General features: G+C 34.9%; 1 protein-coding gene across 6 annotated transcripts in view; it reads right to left on the bottom strand.

Annotated features, from left to right (window-relative positions):
* The window catches only part of DOCK7 (dedicator of cytokinesis 7), a 219,365-nt gene that overhangs the window by 100,485 nt on the left and 103,193 nt on the right, over positions 1 to 15,687 (bottom strand). For all 6 annotated transcript variants that reach the window (XM_025427884.3, XM_035717103.2, XM_025427892.3 and 3 more), the window contains exons 15-18: positions 9,489 to 9,606; positions 6,288 to 6,358; positions 2,251 to 2,389; positions 1,092 to 1,193 (exon numbers count right to left, since the gene is read on the bottom strand). In XM_025427884.3, the coding sequence (XP_025283669.1) occupies positions 1,092 to 1,193; positions 2,251 to 2,389; positions 6,288 to 6,358; positions 9,489 to 9,606 (430 nt within the window). The remainder of the gene's footprint in view (positions 1 to 1,091; positions 1,194 to 2,250; positions 2,390 to 6,287; positions 6,359 to 9,488; positions 9,607 to 15,687) is intronic.

The following is a 15,687-nucleotide window of genomic DNA, read 5'->3' as shown; positions in this document are numbered from 1 at the left end:
TCATGTCATATCATGATTCTTTTTTTTTTTTTAGAGATTTATTTTTATTTATTTATGATAGACATAGAGAGAGAGAGAGAGAGAGAGAGAGGCAGAGACACAGGCAGAGGGAGAAGCAGGCTCCATGCCGGGAGCCTGACGCGGGACTCGATCCGGGGACTCCAGGATCGCACCCTGGGCCAAAGGCAGGCGCAAACCACTGAGCCACCCAGGGATCCCCTCATATCATGATTCTTGATTGAGATTCCAATGTGTTTTGTTTTTATAGATTTTATTTATTTATTCACGAGAGACACAGAGAGGCAGAGACATAGGCAGAGGGAGAAGCAGGCTCCTCACAGGGAGCCTGATGTGGGACTCGATCCTGGATGATGGGATCACGCCCTGAGCCGAAGGCGGACGCTCAACCGCTGACCCACCCAGGTCCCGAGATCCCAATGTTTTTGTTTCTTTTAAGTCACATATGTCATCATTGCAGCTGCTAATGTCTCCTGTATTACATGTTTATAACCACTTCATTTTCACTTAAAAGATCATTAATTACAAAAATATTCTTTTTTTTTTTAAAGATTTTATTTATTTATTCACGAGAGACACAGAGAAGAAGAGAGGCAGAGACACAGGCAGAGGGAGAAGCAGGCTCCATGCAAGGAGCCCGATGGTCCTCGATCCCAGGACCCCAAGATCATGCCTGGAGCCAAAGGCAGACGCTCAACCGCTAAGCCACACAGGCGGCCCCTACAAAAATATTCTAAAAAATTCATTTGTACTCCTTCCTCTACACTTTCAATGAAATGTTGTCTACTAAAAGAAATACTCACTTATTTAAAGCTTATGTTACAATATGAAAATTATCCAAATTTGCCTATTCTTTAAGTTTATATTTCACATATTATTTTAGTTTTAAAATCAATATACTTATATTGAAAGCTTAAAGTATTCTACAGAGTAATTTTAATTCTAGGAGAAAACATTATTACTTCATTATCTATATACTTCTAGACAGAACAGCAAGGTCTTGAGAAAAACACCTCTGTAATGAAAACTTCATTGTATTCAATCTGGAGAGTTTCAATGTGAGAGATACTGACCTCAGGAGACAATACAGAATAAGCCTGTGGTGGTTTTTCCAGTGAGACTGGTAGGCAAAACTGCCCAGTCTTTAATCGTCCATTCTGAAGCATTGGTATCCACTTTTAATAAAAAGGAAACAATATTAAGTATGTTTGTTACAAAAGGAATTACTTGGAAAATCTATTTTAAGAACATGGTGTGAGCCAAATTTGTCAACATCACCAAACACAAAGGGGATTTAATTAAGTAATAATAATAGGTTTCATGATTCCTCTAAAGAAAAGCTTCTTTGACAATATTTTATTAAGGAGGATCCCAACACATTATTATTACTAACCAACCATGCAATATTTACATCAATAGGAGGTTCTTATTATCCCAGAAAAGGCTAGAATAGAAGAAAAATGGCACAAATTGGACCCATTTTAAGTGGTGGTAATAGTGTCAATGTATGTAGGGAAAGGTTTGATTAAATGTGAATGTTAACAACAAAACTAAAAAGCATAAACATAAATTTATTGTAACATTCAGCAAAATCCACTTCATAAATTGCAAGAGAAAAAAAATGAATCAAACACTGATTTTTCTCTTTTGGGCAGCAGCATGATTTTTCTGACGAAGTTGTGATAGCACATTTTGATATCTATATCCTTCACCTCAAATTGACCTTTGCAATTCAATCAATGATTTTCAAAAAATACTCAAGAGTTTTAATTGCATACAATTAAAGCAAAAAGAGTTTTAACGGCCAAGAGTCTCTTTTAATGATTATACACTGAAATCATTCCCTTCTGATGAACCTTTAAAATTAATATATTTAAATTATATTAATAATTTATATTAAAATATAAATTTTATAAAATTTATATATTTATTGTATATATTTAAAATTAATATATTTATATATTTAAATTTAATATATTTATATTTATACCCCATATTGTTGGGTAAACACATAATAATCAGTACCAACACCTAAGTGTTTACATATGTTAGGTAATTAGTTATATTAATTACATTAATGAGCATTTTCTTATTATGATGACTCTTCCTAACCAATATAGGAAATCAGATAAGGAATAGAATACTCAAATAATAGTGAATATCAACTACATCTCAAATACTGTAATTATTTTTAAGATCAAAGAGCTAAATATTAAACAAAAATATGCTTACTGTATATCCAACAGGAGTTTCAAGAGGAGTATTTTGTTTCTGTTGACAACTAACATGATAAAAAGTAAAAAGCAAATGATGATGGTCAGTTAAAGTAGCAGGGAGTTTAACCTTGATTTCTTCATGAAAATCAGGAGACCTTCACACAAAAAAACAAAACAAAACAGATCAATAGTCAGTAATTTGTTCAAAATAAGTAATTATTGCATTTGTATATTTGAAAAAATTTTAAATTAATTTCAGGATTCATGCTTAATTTTTCTTCTAGTACAAAATGTTTTTCTCTATTCCCAAACTTTAAGTAACTAACTCCTATTTCCAGTTGAGGGAGCTGTCTCTGTTTCTGAAATTTCTCAACCCAACTTTAATAATGGGCTGAGTAATCCTACTATATGAAAATTCATCAATAATCACCACCTTGATGCCGAGATCTTCATTTGGTAGGAAACTATATAAAAGAGGAGACTAGGGCAAGGCTTTCTCTGATATACATTACATAGAAAAAATAACAGGAGTTTTTATAAGTAGATATTTCAAAACCATACCATAAAAAAAAAAATTTTCTGTTATAGGAGTGTAGCTTCATGTTAAAGGTTAATTTGTATTATCTTTCTATAAAATAAAGAAAATAAGTATTTCTAGACAACTTAGTATCAAGTTGGGCTCTCTATGGAATATTTTATAACAATTATTCCATTGCTAAGGAAATAAATGTTAACAAAATATGATATACTGACTGTTCAGAAAAAAGAAAAAGAAAAGAAAAAAATCAGGGAACACCTACAAAATACATTTGTCCCACAGTTTAGAAGTGCTCCCAGCCACTATAAGAATACAACAAATATCATATTTGATCAAATCAATGGCATTTTCACCTCAATATTCATTTAGAGTGATCCCTAGGAGCATTTTTATAAAGAAGTATTGCTGCTCTTTATGATATAGTTTTAAAAGGGATAGAACCTTAGCATCCCAACCTTCCATAATCAGTTAGTATCTCTCAGAGTTATATTTAGTAAAAATGCATCCAAACCATTTGGCTCCAACTAATTAAAAGTGAAGCCTGTTCTGCCAATTAGTGCTTTTTTTTTCCCTCTGATGCTAATAAGTCTAATATCCTTCTATTTCAAATAAGCCTCAGAAACACTAATAACTATAGATCTGATCACAGAAATATTAGGTAGATGAGGCTTTTAATACCCATAAGAAATATAATTAATGCCAGCCATTTGAAAATTTGATGATTTGGGTGAATAAAAAATGCTATGCATCTACTGATCTCACTAATCACCAATGAATTATAAGAAGTTGAATTTACTAGCAATGTTAAGCAGTATTGTCATTTTAATTCTACTAATGCTGAGAGCAACAAAAATAAAGATCTAGCTACAAATTGAGATTCTTTAAGAGATTACTACCTTCTTTATCAATATCTTTCCTGGTACTGAATGTTTTAGTTCATTTCTTTTCTGAAATCATACTATCTGAAGGCTTTTATGGAAAATTAAGCATCTAAGAGTTATTCATCAAAAAATACTTTTAATTGTTCACCTTTATGCTAAGTATTGTGTTAATTTGTGGTGGGTTTAAAGATAAACATGAAAAAATAATTACCCTAAAAAAATATATGATTTTGTAGAATATAAATAAGACACACATATATCAATAGCAATGCTATAAAGCAGGGGTTGGCAAACTATGGCCCATAGGCCAAATCCAGTCCACTGCCTAGTTTTGTACAGCCTACAAACTAAGAATGATTTTTATATTTTTAAGCAGTTAAAAAAAATTCAAAAGAATAACATTTCACCTGAAATATTACATGAAATTCAAATTTCAGCATCCATAAATAAAATTTTATTGGAAGACAGCCATGCTCATTCATTTGCAACTTATTGTCTATGGCTGTTTTTTCACTATAACAGTAGGGCTGAGTAATTGCAACAGAGACCATATGGCCCACAAGCCCTAAAACAAACCTATTGGGCCCTTAGCAGAAAAAGTTTGCCAACCCCTGGCATAGAGCATATAAGATTAAGTGCTTCAAAAAGAGAACTGAATGGATTATTTCAAGTTTTGGATCAGGGAACTGTGTTTTAGGAAGACTATATGATATAGCCCTTAAAGACTGAGTAGGAATTCAATCAATAGAGGGAATCAGTATTATAACAGACAAAGAGATCTAAGAAAGGCCCAGAAACAGAACAGCACAGAATGTTTGGTAATCAAGAAAAAAGAAAATCATCAAGATGGAAAAGATGACTGAATATTAGAGAAAAGAAGAAGGAAAACAAGGATGTTTTAAATTTTGAAATCAAAGGATCTGGAAAAATTGTGGTACCATTAATAAAAATAGAGATAGGGTCCAGAAGAGAATTGGGGATAAATAGATGGAAACTGAGAAGGCAGCAGGGCACCCAAATGAACATGCCCAATAGGCCACTAAACATATATTTCTGCACTTCATGAAGAAGGTCATGACCGAAAGTAAAGAGTTGGAAACAATCCACATAAAGATAAAAGTAGTAGTATTTTCACTGACTGAAATTCTGAGAAATAAATATAAGATTATTTATGGAGAGTATAGTATAGAAAAAGAGGGTTAAGGATGAAACCTTAGTGTTTTGTATGAATGTCTATACTCAAAAAAGGAAGGGAGGGAGGGAGGAAAGGAGGAAGGGAGAGGAGGTAGAAAGAAAGGAAGGGAAGAAAGAAGGAAAGGAGGGAAGGAAGGAGAGAGGGAGAGAGGGAGGGAGGGACGGAGGGACGGAGGGAAGGAAGGAGGGAGGGAGGAAGACGACGAGGGAGGGAGGGATGAAGGGAGGAAGGAAGGAAAATTAGAATAATTACCACAGGAAAAAAAAACTGTCCAAAGAGATGGGAGGAACTAGGGAGGGTTGTAAAGAGTGAGAAAGAATAAAGTTTTAAGGAGAAAAACCAATGCTACACAACAACACTGAAGAAAGACTTTTATTTTGTTTTTTAAGTACAGGAGACAAGTTTTTTTTTGATAGTAAGAATGGAGTCACTGAAGCAGGGACTGATGGTACAGGAGAAGGGTTAAGTGATGGAGTCACACTCTGGAAGAGGAAGAATGAGACCAGAAGAAAGCAGAGGGGAAAGACACTGAGCCACATGTGGGCCCTGACTGTCCTTGAACCAGAAGGAAAGGCAGATTTGTGCAGAGATTTCTGAGGTAAAGAGGTAAAGAGTAGACAAGTGGATGGTTCTCAAGATGGACCAACTCAGTCCACTTAATAAAGTAGGAGCACTAAGAGTAAGGCAACTAGAGAATAAGTAGAGGCTAGAGAAAGGAAGAGAAAGGCCTAAGATGGTTCCTGCCAAATGACACAGGGTAAAAAAGCAATGACAAGATTAAAGAGTGGTGGGGCCAAAAAGAAGATGAAATAAAGTAAAATGAATTTCTGTAGCCCCATGATATGGATAAAATGATGATGACTTGTGATAATCTTGATTACTAGAATTTCATGATTTTTTTCCTCCAGAAGCATTCAATAATCAGAAAGAAAGAAAGAAAGAAAGAAAGAAAGAAAGAAAGAAAGAAAGAAAGAAAGAAAGAAAGAGAAAAGAATAAGAAAGCAGAGATGAAAAGTTATCCAAAGCTAATTTCCAAAAGAAGTAAAATGGAAGGATCCTAAGTCAGTGGATTATCAGATGTTGTTATACTACCAATTTAACTGACTAATGGCTATAAGCTTAGGAAAGAGTTTACAAAGTGTTGAAAGGAAAGTAACAGGGAAGGTCCAAAGGACCAGAGGCCACAATGATAATCAATAACAGTATAATAAAAATGAAAGGGTGAGAGAATTTGATAGGAAAGATGTTTTATGTATAAAGTCTTATATTCGATGTCTATGGAAAATATGCATCTACAGGTTGAAAATTTTAACTCTGATGTCAGCTGTCTTGAATTTGCACATTCAGTGCAGCAAAGCATTTGGTAAACACACTAACGTGAGTGCTAACAATGCCACTGAGAAGTGAGTAACTTTGAAAGAAATATTTGAATTCAGTACCTGTTATGATATACTACGGCTGTATAGGCTTCCTTTGAAAATTCTGAACAGCTAGATTTACCAAAGATTACCTGTAACAAATAACAGCATGTTGAAACTTTGTTGTAATAAATGCTGGATGTTCATATCTATGTAAGAATTTGTCTGATTTAATAACTACTGGAGAACAATGGGCAAAATCAGCCCAATGAAGAACAATGTGCCTACTGACGCTCATTAATAATTCAATTGCTGAGTTGTAAATTTCTTTTCAACTACAGACCCATCTGACATTCAAACATTCGAAAAGTTTCTACCCATTATATTTCCTTTTTCTTAAAGAAGGTGAAAAATTCATTTTAAAATCTGGATGTAGCATATCATTTGGAATTTATATAAGAAATATGGTCTATAGAATGGTAGGATTTATCTACTATACAAATTGATGGCTTCTCCACTTAAACAGTAATCATTCTGTAAGTCAAATATTAAATGATTTATAAATAATATTTTAAGACCCTATTTTAGGTCAAGCTATGTATCCTTTGCTTCCAGTACTCCCTACAAGCTACTCTATAAAGAAGGAGGAGCGCCATTCTTATGTTCTTTCATATGTGTTAAAAAAAAAAAAATCCACCACTTTAAAAAAGAAAAGTATAATACTATTGGCGAAGGGTTAGAGGTAAAAAAATTCAGTCTTGTATATCTACCTCTTGAGTTCTAATAGAAGTATTATGGTTAATTAGGGCAGCTAATTAGATAAATGGCTTATGATTCCTATGTGAGGCAGTTAAGCTCTCAATGTTATCTAGCTGTAAGTTAAACTCTTATATCTGGCCAGCTATCTCTATATATGCAAAAATACACACATGGACATGTCATTGCACTTCCATCAACACAACTGATAAAATAACTCAAATTTTGTATCTTATACAAAGGGATTAGTTGGTACCATCCAAATAAAAAGAATATGTTAACAGATATTTGTGTTTCTTTTTATAACATTTAAGCAGGTCTTTTTATTTTTTGGGTGTGTAAAGGTGTAACAATTATGACTCTCCTATAAGTCTAATTTTATCAATTTGCTAAGAACATGTTACCATGTTTTTATAAAATGTTGTTCCGTTGCCAGAATTTAAAGTTTACGATTTTATCATATCAATGTTATATGACCAAAAAATCATTTCAGGATCCATTTGAATAGTCCTTATTTTTTAAAAGTTAAGCCAAGACAACATATCTGTTTCTATACTTTCAACCAGCCACAGGATAAACATAAAAGCATTATATTTTCATATGACAAATAATACATAAATGAAAGGATTGCAGTACCTTTCTTTCCCCTAAGAAGCTATCATTTTTCACAAGGTAACTCATTTATATTTTCATAACATGAATGACATAAAGTAGAAAGTGTTCTTTTGTTGACCATTTGACAGGTATTTTTAACCATTCATCAACACAGACTGAACATCATTTCTGTGCCAAGCACTATGACAAGCATCAAGATATAGACATGACATGGTCCCTGCCCTCAAGGAGCTCACAATCTAGTAGACAAGATGAAGAAATAAACATAAAATCTTAAAGTGAAAACGCCCATAAAAGAAATGAGAAGATGCTATGGTAGCACCAAAAGAGGGAGCACTCTAACTGCTAATGTGGCTGGATGCAGTTGGAATTCTGTAGAGGACGGCATATATGTGCTAAGACAAGGAAGAGTTTGTTAGGCAAACAATAACAACAGACTATCTTACATAGACTACATTTGTCATAAACTCAAATTCATATGGCAATTCACATATAATGAAGCGCCTATTTTCACAATCCAGCATCTTTTCATCAACTGTAGTAGTATATTCATTCCTTCAACAGAAATAAAACACCAATAAAGAACATGAAATGCTAATTTCAAACCTCAAAAATAAATCCTACATTTATCAACAAATATTTATTCAGCATGTAATATATACAAAGATCTGAAACAGCTGCCATAGAATAATACAAAGATGAATAATTTGTGCTTGTTGCTGTCAATATCTATAAATACTGATGAAATGGAAACAATATGAAAAGAGAAAATACACACTTTCCTAGGAAGTAGAAAATCAGAAGAATTTGATTTAATAACTGACGTAGAAGGCTAAAATAAAACTATAAAAAATGCACCTGTTCTTAAGTTCATTTTCATTCCACAAGGGTTCTCAGAGGTTGAACATCTAAAGTGACAGTTGTGCTCCTATTCCATGTTACTAACTTTAGTTAAACCTAAAATCTACTTTCATGAAACTTGCACTGTATTTCACAGAGTGTGCATTAGTGTTGCAAGTCAGGGCATTCTCTCTTACCACTGTACATCTATGCCTTTGAATCCCTGTATGTGATACCTATTACCTTGACAAGGCATTTTCTCCTACCAATGTACATCTAAGCCTTTGAGTCCCTTGGTTCTCAATATTGGCTGTAAAATGTAATCTCTTGGGAAGATTTAAAAATACTGATACATGACTAGCTCCACTCCCAGACATTATAATTTAATTGGACCAAGATTCAGTCTGAGTACTGGTATTTTTAAGAGCTCCCTTAAGTAAGTGTAATATGCACTATTACCAGGGTTTCTTAACAAACATGGGAAAAATCATACATATTAGAATCACCTGGGGCACTTTTTAAACCTATACCACAACCTCCTATACTACCCATCACTTTCCACCTCCCTTTATCAGACCTTTCATTCTAAAGGAGAAGAATTGGAATCACAGATGACAAGAATAGAAAAAAATATATATATCAGTGCTTTGTCAGAGTACCCTAATTCTGTGATTCTGTTGTGATCCTCTTTTGAAAGTCACTATTTTAGAATTTTATGTTTTTATCTCATATCCTCTAGGTTACAAGTCTTACTCATCTTTGTATCTCGGAGTGACTAGCACATACCAAGTCCTCAATAATTAAGACTTCAATATGGAAGTATTGAATCACTATATTGCACACTTGAAACTAGTATTACACTGTGTATTAACTAACTGGAATTTAAATAAAAATTTTAAAAAGGACTTCAAGTAAATTTTACTATCAGTACAGGAAGTAATGCAGTTAGAAATTTGATTTATAAGATCATATTAATTTCTAATCTAGAGCTGCCAACCAAGTAACACCACTTAAAAAAAAGTCTATTTGAACCGTATATGAAGAACAGGAAAAGTAAAGAACATTTCTTACCGGCATGGCATTGCTTGGATCCTCTCCATACATGAACTGTACTTTCACTGTTATATTTCTTGCAGAACCTTGACGATTAGCAAAATTGAGACTCTGAGGGTATATGTAGAGAAGATTTCTGTGAAGGCAATAGTATACATGATAGTGAATATATATCTAAAAACATGATGTATCACTGCATGCCACAAAAGAAAAGGATGAAATACTGAATTATTAATATTTGCTAGCCACTACGGTATTTTCACGTGCAATACTTTGATTCTTAGAGCAGTCATATAGATAGCAGTCAAATAGATAGCAATCAAATATACCACCCCAATTTTGCAGATGAATTGAAGCCCAGAAAACTGAAGTGAGGTTCACATACAACTAGGTAAGCTGAAATCAGAATATAGGTCAGTCAAACTTCAAAACACAAGTTCTTTCTTCTACAGGAGGATTCTGGGAAATAAATGAGTATGGACAAAAACATTATTAAGAAGTTAATAGCAGGGGCATCTGGGTCACTCGGTTGGTTAAGTGGCCAACTCATGATTTTGACTCAGGTGACAATTTCAGGGTCATGGGATAGAGCCTGCCTCAGGCTCATTGCTCAGCAGGGAGTCGGTCTCAGATTTTCTCTCTGCCCCCCCCCCCCACAGTATGCACGCTCCCTCTCTAAAATAAATAAATCTTTTATCAAAAAATAGTTAATAATGTATTATATTAGTTCCTCCAAGCAGATATAAAGAAAATGACATTTATAGATGAGACTTTTATATAAATTCGATCAAGGATTTAAGAGGTATTATATTCCACATTATTTGTTCAAAAACATGTATGACAATATGCTAGGTGTAACAGTATTCACTACTTGCTATATGAGAAATTAAACATTAGTCTGCATTTATTTTACTTCATACCCAGTTCATGATCTTGCATCTCACACAATTTTAATAGTCCCTGAGCCACCACAGAGAAGATAAATAATTCAAGAAGACAACAAAAGAGAAGGCAAAAAAAAAAAAGGAAAAGAAAAGGAAATAGAATGAAAGTTACTTACTGAAGACTAGTGCTGAGAGCTGAAGAACAAGACTTCAAGTATAATAAAGCCCTGCTAATCAACTCCTGGAGCAATGAAAACAAAGTCAAAATTTTCTGGAATGTGGTCAGGCAATATAGAAATTCTACATGAACACAATCTTTGACCTAAGAAACATGCATCTAGTCTAAGGAGAAAACTACACACATGTACAAATGGATGTGTTTAAAAAAATTCACTATAACAATTTTTGAAGTAGAGAATATAAATAATTGTGAAGAAATACAATGTTCATCAGCACAGTTCTAGTTAATTAAATTAATATATATTGATAAGAAGAAACACTATGGAGTCCACAAAATAACAATGTGCAGCAATATTTGTTGATGAAAGAGATATTCAGCATGTTGAAGAAAAAAAAGTAGGTTCCACAATAGGATGTATAGTGGCATGTGCTACTTATGAAAAATTGGGAAGAAATAATAGATGAAACTTTCCCTAACCTTGGGAAGAAGGAAACAGACATCCAGGTCGAGGAAGCTGAGAGAGTTCCAAAAAAGATGAACCCAAAAGATTCACACCAAGCTACATTATAATTAAAATGTTAAAAGTTAAAAAGAAGTTGAGAATCCTAAAAACAGGAAGAAAAAAACAACTTGTTACACCCAGGAGAACCCATTAAGACTATCAGGAGACGGTTCAGCATAAACTCTGCAGGACAGAAGACAGTGGCAAGATATGTTTAAAGCTCTGACAGAAAAAACTTCCGGCCAAGGAAACTCTATCCAGCAAAGTTATCATTCAGAAGTAAAGTAGAGTGGGAGTCTTCAAGACAAGCAAAAGCTAAAACAGCTTATCATCACTAAACTGGCCTTACAAGGGCTATTAAAGAGAGTTCTTTAAGTTGAAAAGAGTACAAATTTGTAAAAAGAAAACATGAAAGAATAAATCTTACTGGAAAGGTAAATATATACTAAAAGGAGCAGATTAATCACTTACAATGCTAGTATGAAGGTTAAAAGACAAAAGCAGTAAAAGTAACTATAATAATTAAGGAATACAGAAGATAAAAAGATGTAAAATTTAACATCAAAAACATAAAATATGGGAAAGGGGAATAAAAATAAGAACTTTAAAATTGGATCACACCAAGTTGTTGTTGATTTAAAATGCACTGTTCTAGAAAGAAGTTGTTATATGCAAGTCTCAAGATATCCACAAAGCAAAAACCTAGAGTGGATACACAAAAGGTAAAGAAACCTAAGCATACTATTAAGCATACTAAAGCATACTATTAAAGAAAGTCATCAACCCACAAAGTAAAGGAGAGAGAAAATAAAGGAACAGAGATAAACTACAAAACAAATGGAAAATAATTAACAAAAAGTTCCATCCCACACAGCATTCCACATTAGGTAGGGCCTACTTAAAGAAAAAAAAAAAAAAAGAATTGAATAATTAAATGTCAAAAACCACTCAGGGATCAAATGAGGTAAGAATTGAAAAATTCAACTGAACTTAGCAATATGAAAGGCACTGATAAGATCAGACTGAAAACACATAAAAGTAGGTTCAAGACCAGGTAGTTGGTTTTTTGTTTTTTGTTTTTTTTAAGATTTTATTTATTTATTCTTGAGAGAGAGAGAGAGAGAGAGGGGCAGAGATACAGGCAGAGGGAGAAGCAGGCTCCATGCAGGGAGCCCAACGTGGGACTCCATCCCGGGACTCCAGGATCATGCCCTGGGCTGAGGGCAGATGCTCAACTGCTGAGTAACCCAAAAGTCCCAAGAGCAGGTGGTCGTTAAGAAAATGAAATCACTGAAATTCTGAAAAGTGTAGCTGTAAAGAAGAGAAAGATCATACAATAGTTGGAAACAGAATATGGGGATTTTGTAAGCTTTGTAAGATTGGGTAGGTTTGAGTTTGATTAAACACTCATGAAAAGAATCCAGCTAAGACAGGGACGCCTGGGTAGCTCAGTCGTTGAGCATCTGCCTTTGGCTCAGGGCGTGATCCCAGCATCCTGGGATTAAGTCCCCCATCGGGATCCTCCAAGGGAGCCTACTTCCTCTGCTTGTGACTCTGCTTCTCTCTCTCTCTCTCTCTCATGAATAAATAAATAAAATATTTTTTAAAAAACTGTAAGTAGTATAGATGTACAGAACACACAGAAAAGCAAAACACACTATGCTTTCCCCCATCCCTCAGAAGCTCTCCACCATCTTACAACTGTCTACGTTTTGTGGACATGGACATGATCGGACTCTCCACATCTTTCAAGTCTCAGAAAACCTAATCTTTACCTCCCCCCTTTACATGCCTCCCTTGGTTATTCCATTCACATCTCTTAAACAATCTGCTTAAAATAAAACAATCTGGTCACAGCTGCTGAAATAGATCTCTCCCCTCACCTGTTCTGAAGCAAAGAAGACCTTGATAACTTCCTGTCGAAAGAATGCTGGCTTTGGAGAACCGTGCCCCCGCCACCACCCCCCAGTGCCACAGGCACTGTCGGTGCATATATACCCCCGGCTTCAGACTACTATGGTGCCGAGAGCCTACCATGAGGACAGACACCAGCCCTGGACCCTACCAGCATCACTGCAGAGCTGGAATGAGCCCTGGAGTCCCCCAAGTGCCCCCCTATTGCCTGCAACCCCACAGCCATGCCCGGCAGTCCTCCTCCCAACCCCCAACCACAGCCAGGCCCTCTCCTGGGTGAATCAAAACCCTCTTCACCACACTGAGACCTTGAACTGGCCTGATCTCTGCCCTGGAGTAAAAGCCCCTCTAAGCATCAAAAAAATAAAAAAATAAAATAATCCTAAATTGTCTTGTTCATTTATATATTATTTTTTGTTTATATATCTCCTTTTTTTAAAAAAGATTATTTATTTATTCATGAGAGACAGAGAGAGAGAGAGAGAGAGAGAGAGGCAGAAATACAGGCAGAGGGAGAAGCAGGCTCCACGCAGGGAGCCCGACATGGAACTTGATCCCGGGTCTCCAGGATCACAGGCTGAAGGCAGCACTAAACTGCTGAGCCACCTGGGCTGCCCTGTATCTCCTTTTATAAATGTGCGTGTGTATCTCCTTAGTAGAGCCCAAACTCCAGGAGGGCAAGGACTTTATCTAGTTAACTGCTATATTCCCAATGCTTAAAACAGTGCTTCATATTGAATGAATGAATAATACAGAATAAACATAAATATTTAGTTACCTAATACTTATGGGAGTTTGGATTCCAGGTTAAATGAAATTAACTAAACATTATCTATAAATGATATCTATACCTATACCTGATATAAATGTTATCTATACCTGATTTCCAATATAACCCAGTTTTAAATTCAACTTGTTTTTTAATAAAGATTTCATTTATTTATTTGAGAAAGAAAGAGAGAGAGCCCACACAAGGCAGAGGAAGGAGAAGGAACAGATGGAGAGGGAGAAGCAGGCTCCCCAATGAACAGGGAGCCCAATGCAGGACTTGATCCCAGGACCCAGGGATCATAACCTGAGATGAAGGTAGACACTTAACCAACTGAGCCACCCAGGAGCTTCTCAACTTGTTTCTGAAGGTAAAAGGCATACAACTGAATCCATATTCTTTTTCATTTGACTACCAACTCCACTATTAATTCCCACATAAACTTAATAAGTCTTTATCATGCATTTATAATACTTCAGAAGAACTGCAAATCAGCAGTGAGAAAGTAGATTAATGAAGTGTTGACCTAGCCATTCAGGGAAAAAATGTGAATTCATATTTTGCTCCCTCCTCAAAATAAATTCCAGAATAATCAAAGGTTTAAATAATAAAAAGAAAGCCATAAAAGTACTAGATACACTTTAAAGACCATATTTTATAGGTGAGAAAGGCATTTCTGATCATGAGCCACAAAAATTATAAAAGACAGATTTTAAAGTCTCTGCAGAGCAGGTAATAGCTAAACATAGATGGAAGACAAATGACAAACTGTAAAAATACTATTTGTTACTTATAAGATGAAGAGTTAATATCCATAATATGTAAATAATTCCCACAATTAGTCAGAAAGAGACAAACAAAAAAGGGGAGAGGAATCTGGAGGGAAGGGACTTACATAACACTCAGGTAATTCATGAAGAGAACAAAACAGATGGCCAGGAAAGATATTAGATGCATTTGCCTATTAGATTTATTGATATTTAGGGAGCACCTGGATGGGGCAGTGAGTTAAGCATTGGACTCTTGATTTTGGCTCAGGTCATGATATCAGGGTCAGAGGGTCAAGCTCTGCCTAAGGCTCTGTGCTCAGCAAGAGTCTACTTGAGATTCTCTCCCTTTCCTCTGCCCCTCCTTGGTGTGCATGCATGCATGCACATTCTCTCTCTCTACAACAAATAAATCATTTTGAAAAAGAATTTATTAATACTTTTGGTTTTCTCATTCAAGGCACTGGTAAAAATTCATGGGAAAAGAAAAACTCTCATTACTCTTGGCAGGGATGTAAACTGGCACAATACTTTTTTTTTTTTTTAATTTTTAATGGCACAATACTTTCGAAGGATAACTGACATGAGGAATCACGTGTAGCTACTCACGCAAGGAATCTAGTATGATAGACCACAAAATGTTAATAGTGAAAAGTCAGGATGACTCTTGTTTTTTTTTTAAGATTTTATTTATTAATGTATTTATTAAGTGATAAAGACAGCATGAGCATGAGCAGAGGGGAGGGGCAGAAGGAGAGAGAGAATATCAGGGGACTCCCCAGTGAGCATAGAGTCCCAAATGGGGCCACCTGTGGGGCCCCATCCCACAACCCTGAGATCATGATCCCAGCTGAAATCAACAGCTGGTAGCTTACCCAACTGAGCCACCCAAGTGCCCCTAGGATTTTTACATTTTACAAGTTTCAGAAATATCTGGGTTTCCACAATAAGTACCTTCAGCATAAAAATTTAACATTTAACATTTATTAATAGTGAACATGGGGGGGAAAGTAAGATGCATGAAATAATTAATTACTTCAAAGATCATTCATTTTCTGGATCTGCAGTATCCAATAAAATAGTCTAATCAGACTACTAAGTACTTGATGTGTACTCACTCTGAGATATGCTGGAAGTATAGAAACATACTCTATTTGGAAGATTAAGTATGAAAAAATATATAAAATATCTAATTAATGT

Source organism: Canis lupus, chromosome 5 (assembly GCF_003254725.2).
Source record: "Canis lupus dingo isolate Sandy chromosome 5, ASM325472v2, whole genome shotgun sequence".
Classification (NCBI taxonomy): Eukaryota; Metazoa; Chordata; class Mammalia; order Carnivora; family Canidae; genus Canis; species Canis lupus.
This window is presented reverse-complemented; position numbering and strand designations above follow the sequence as displayed.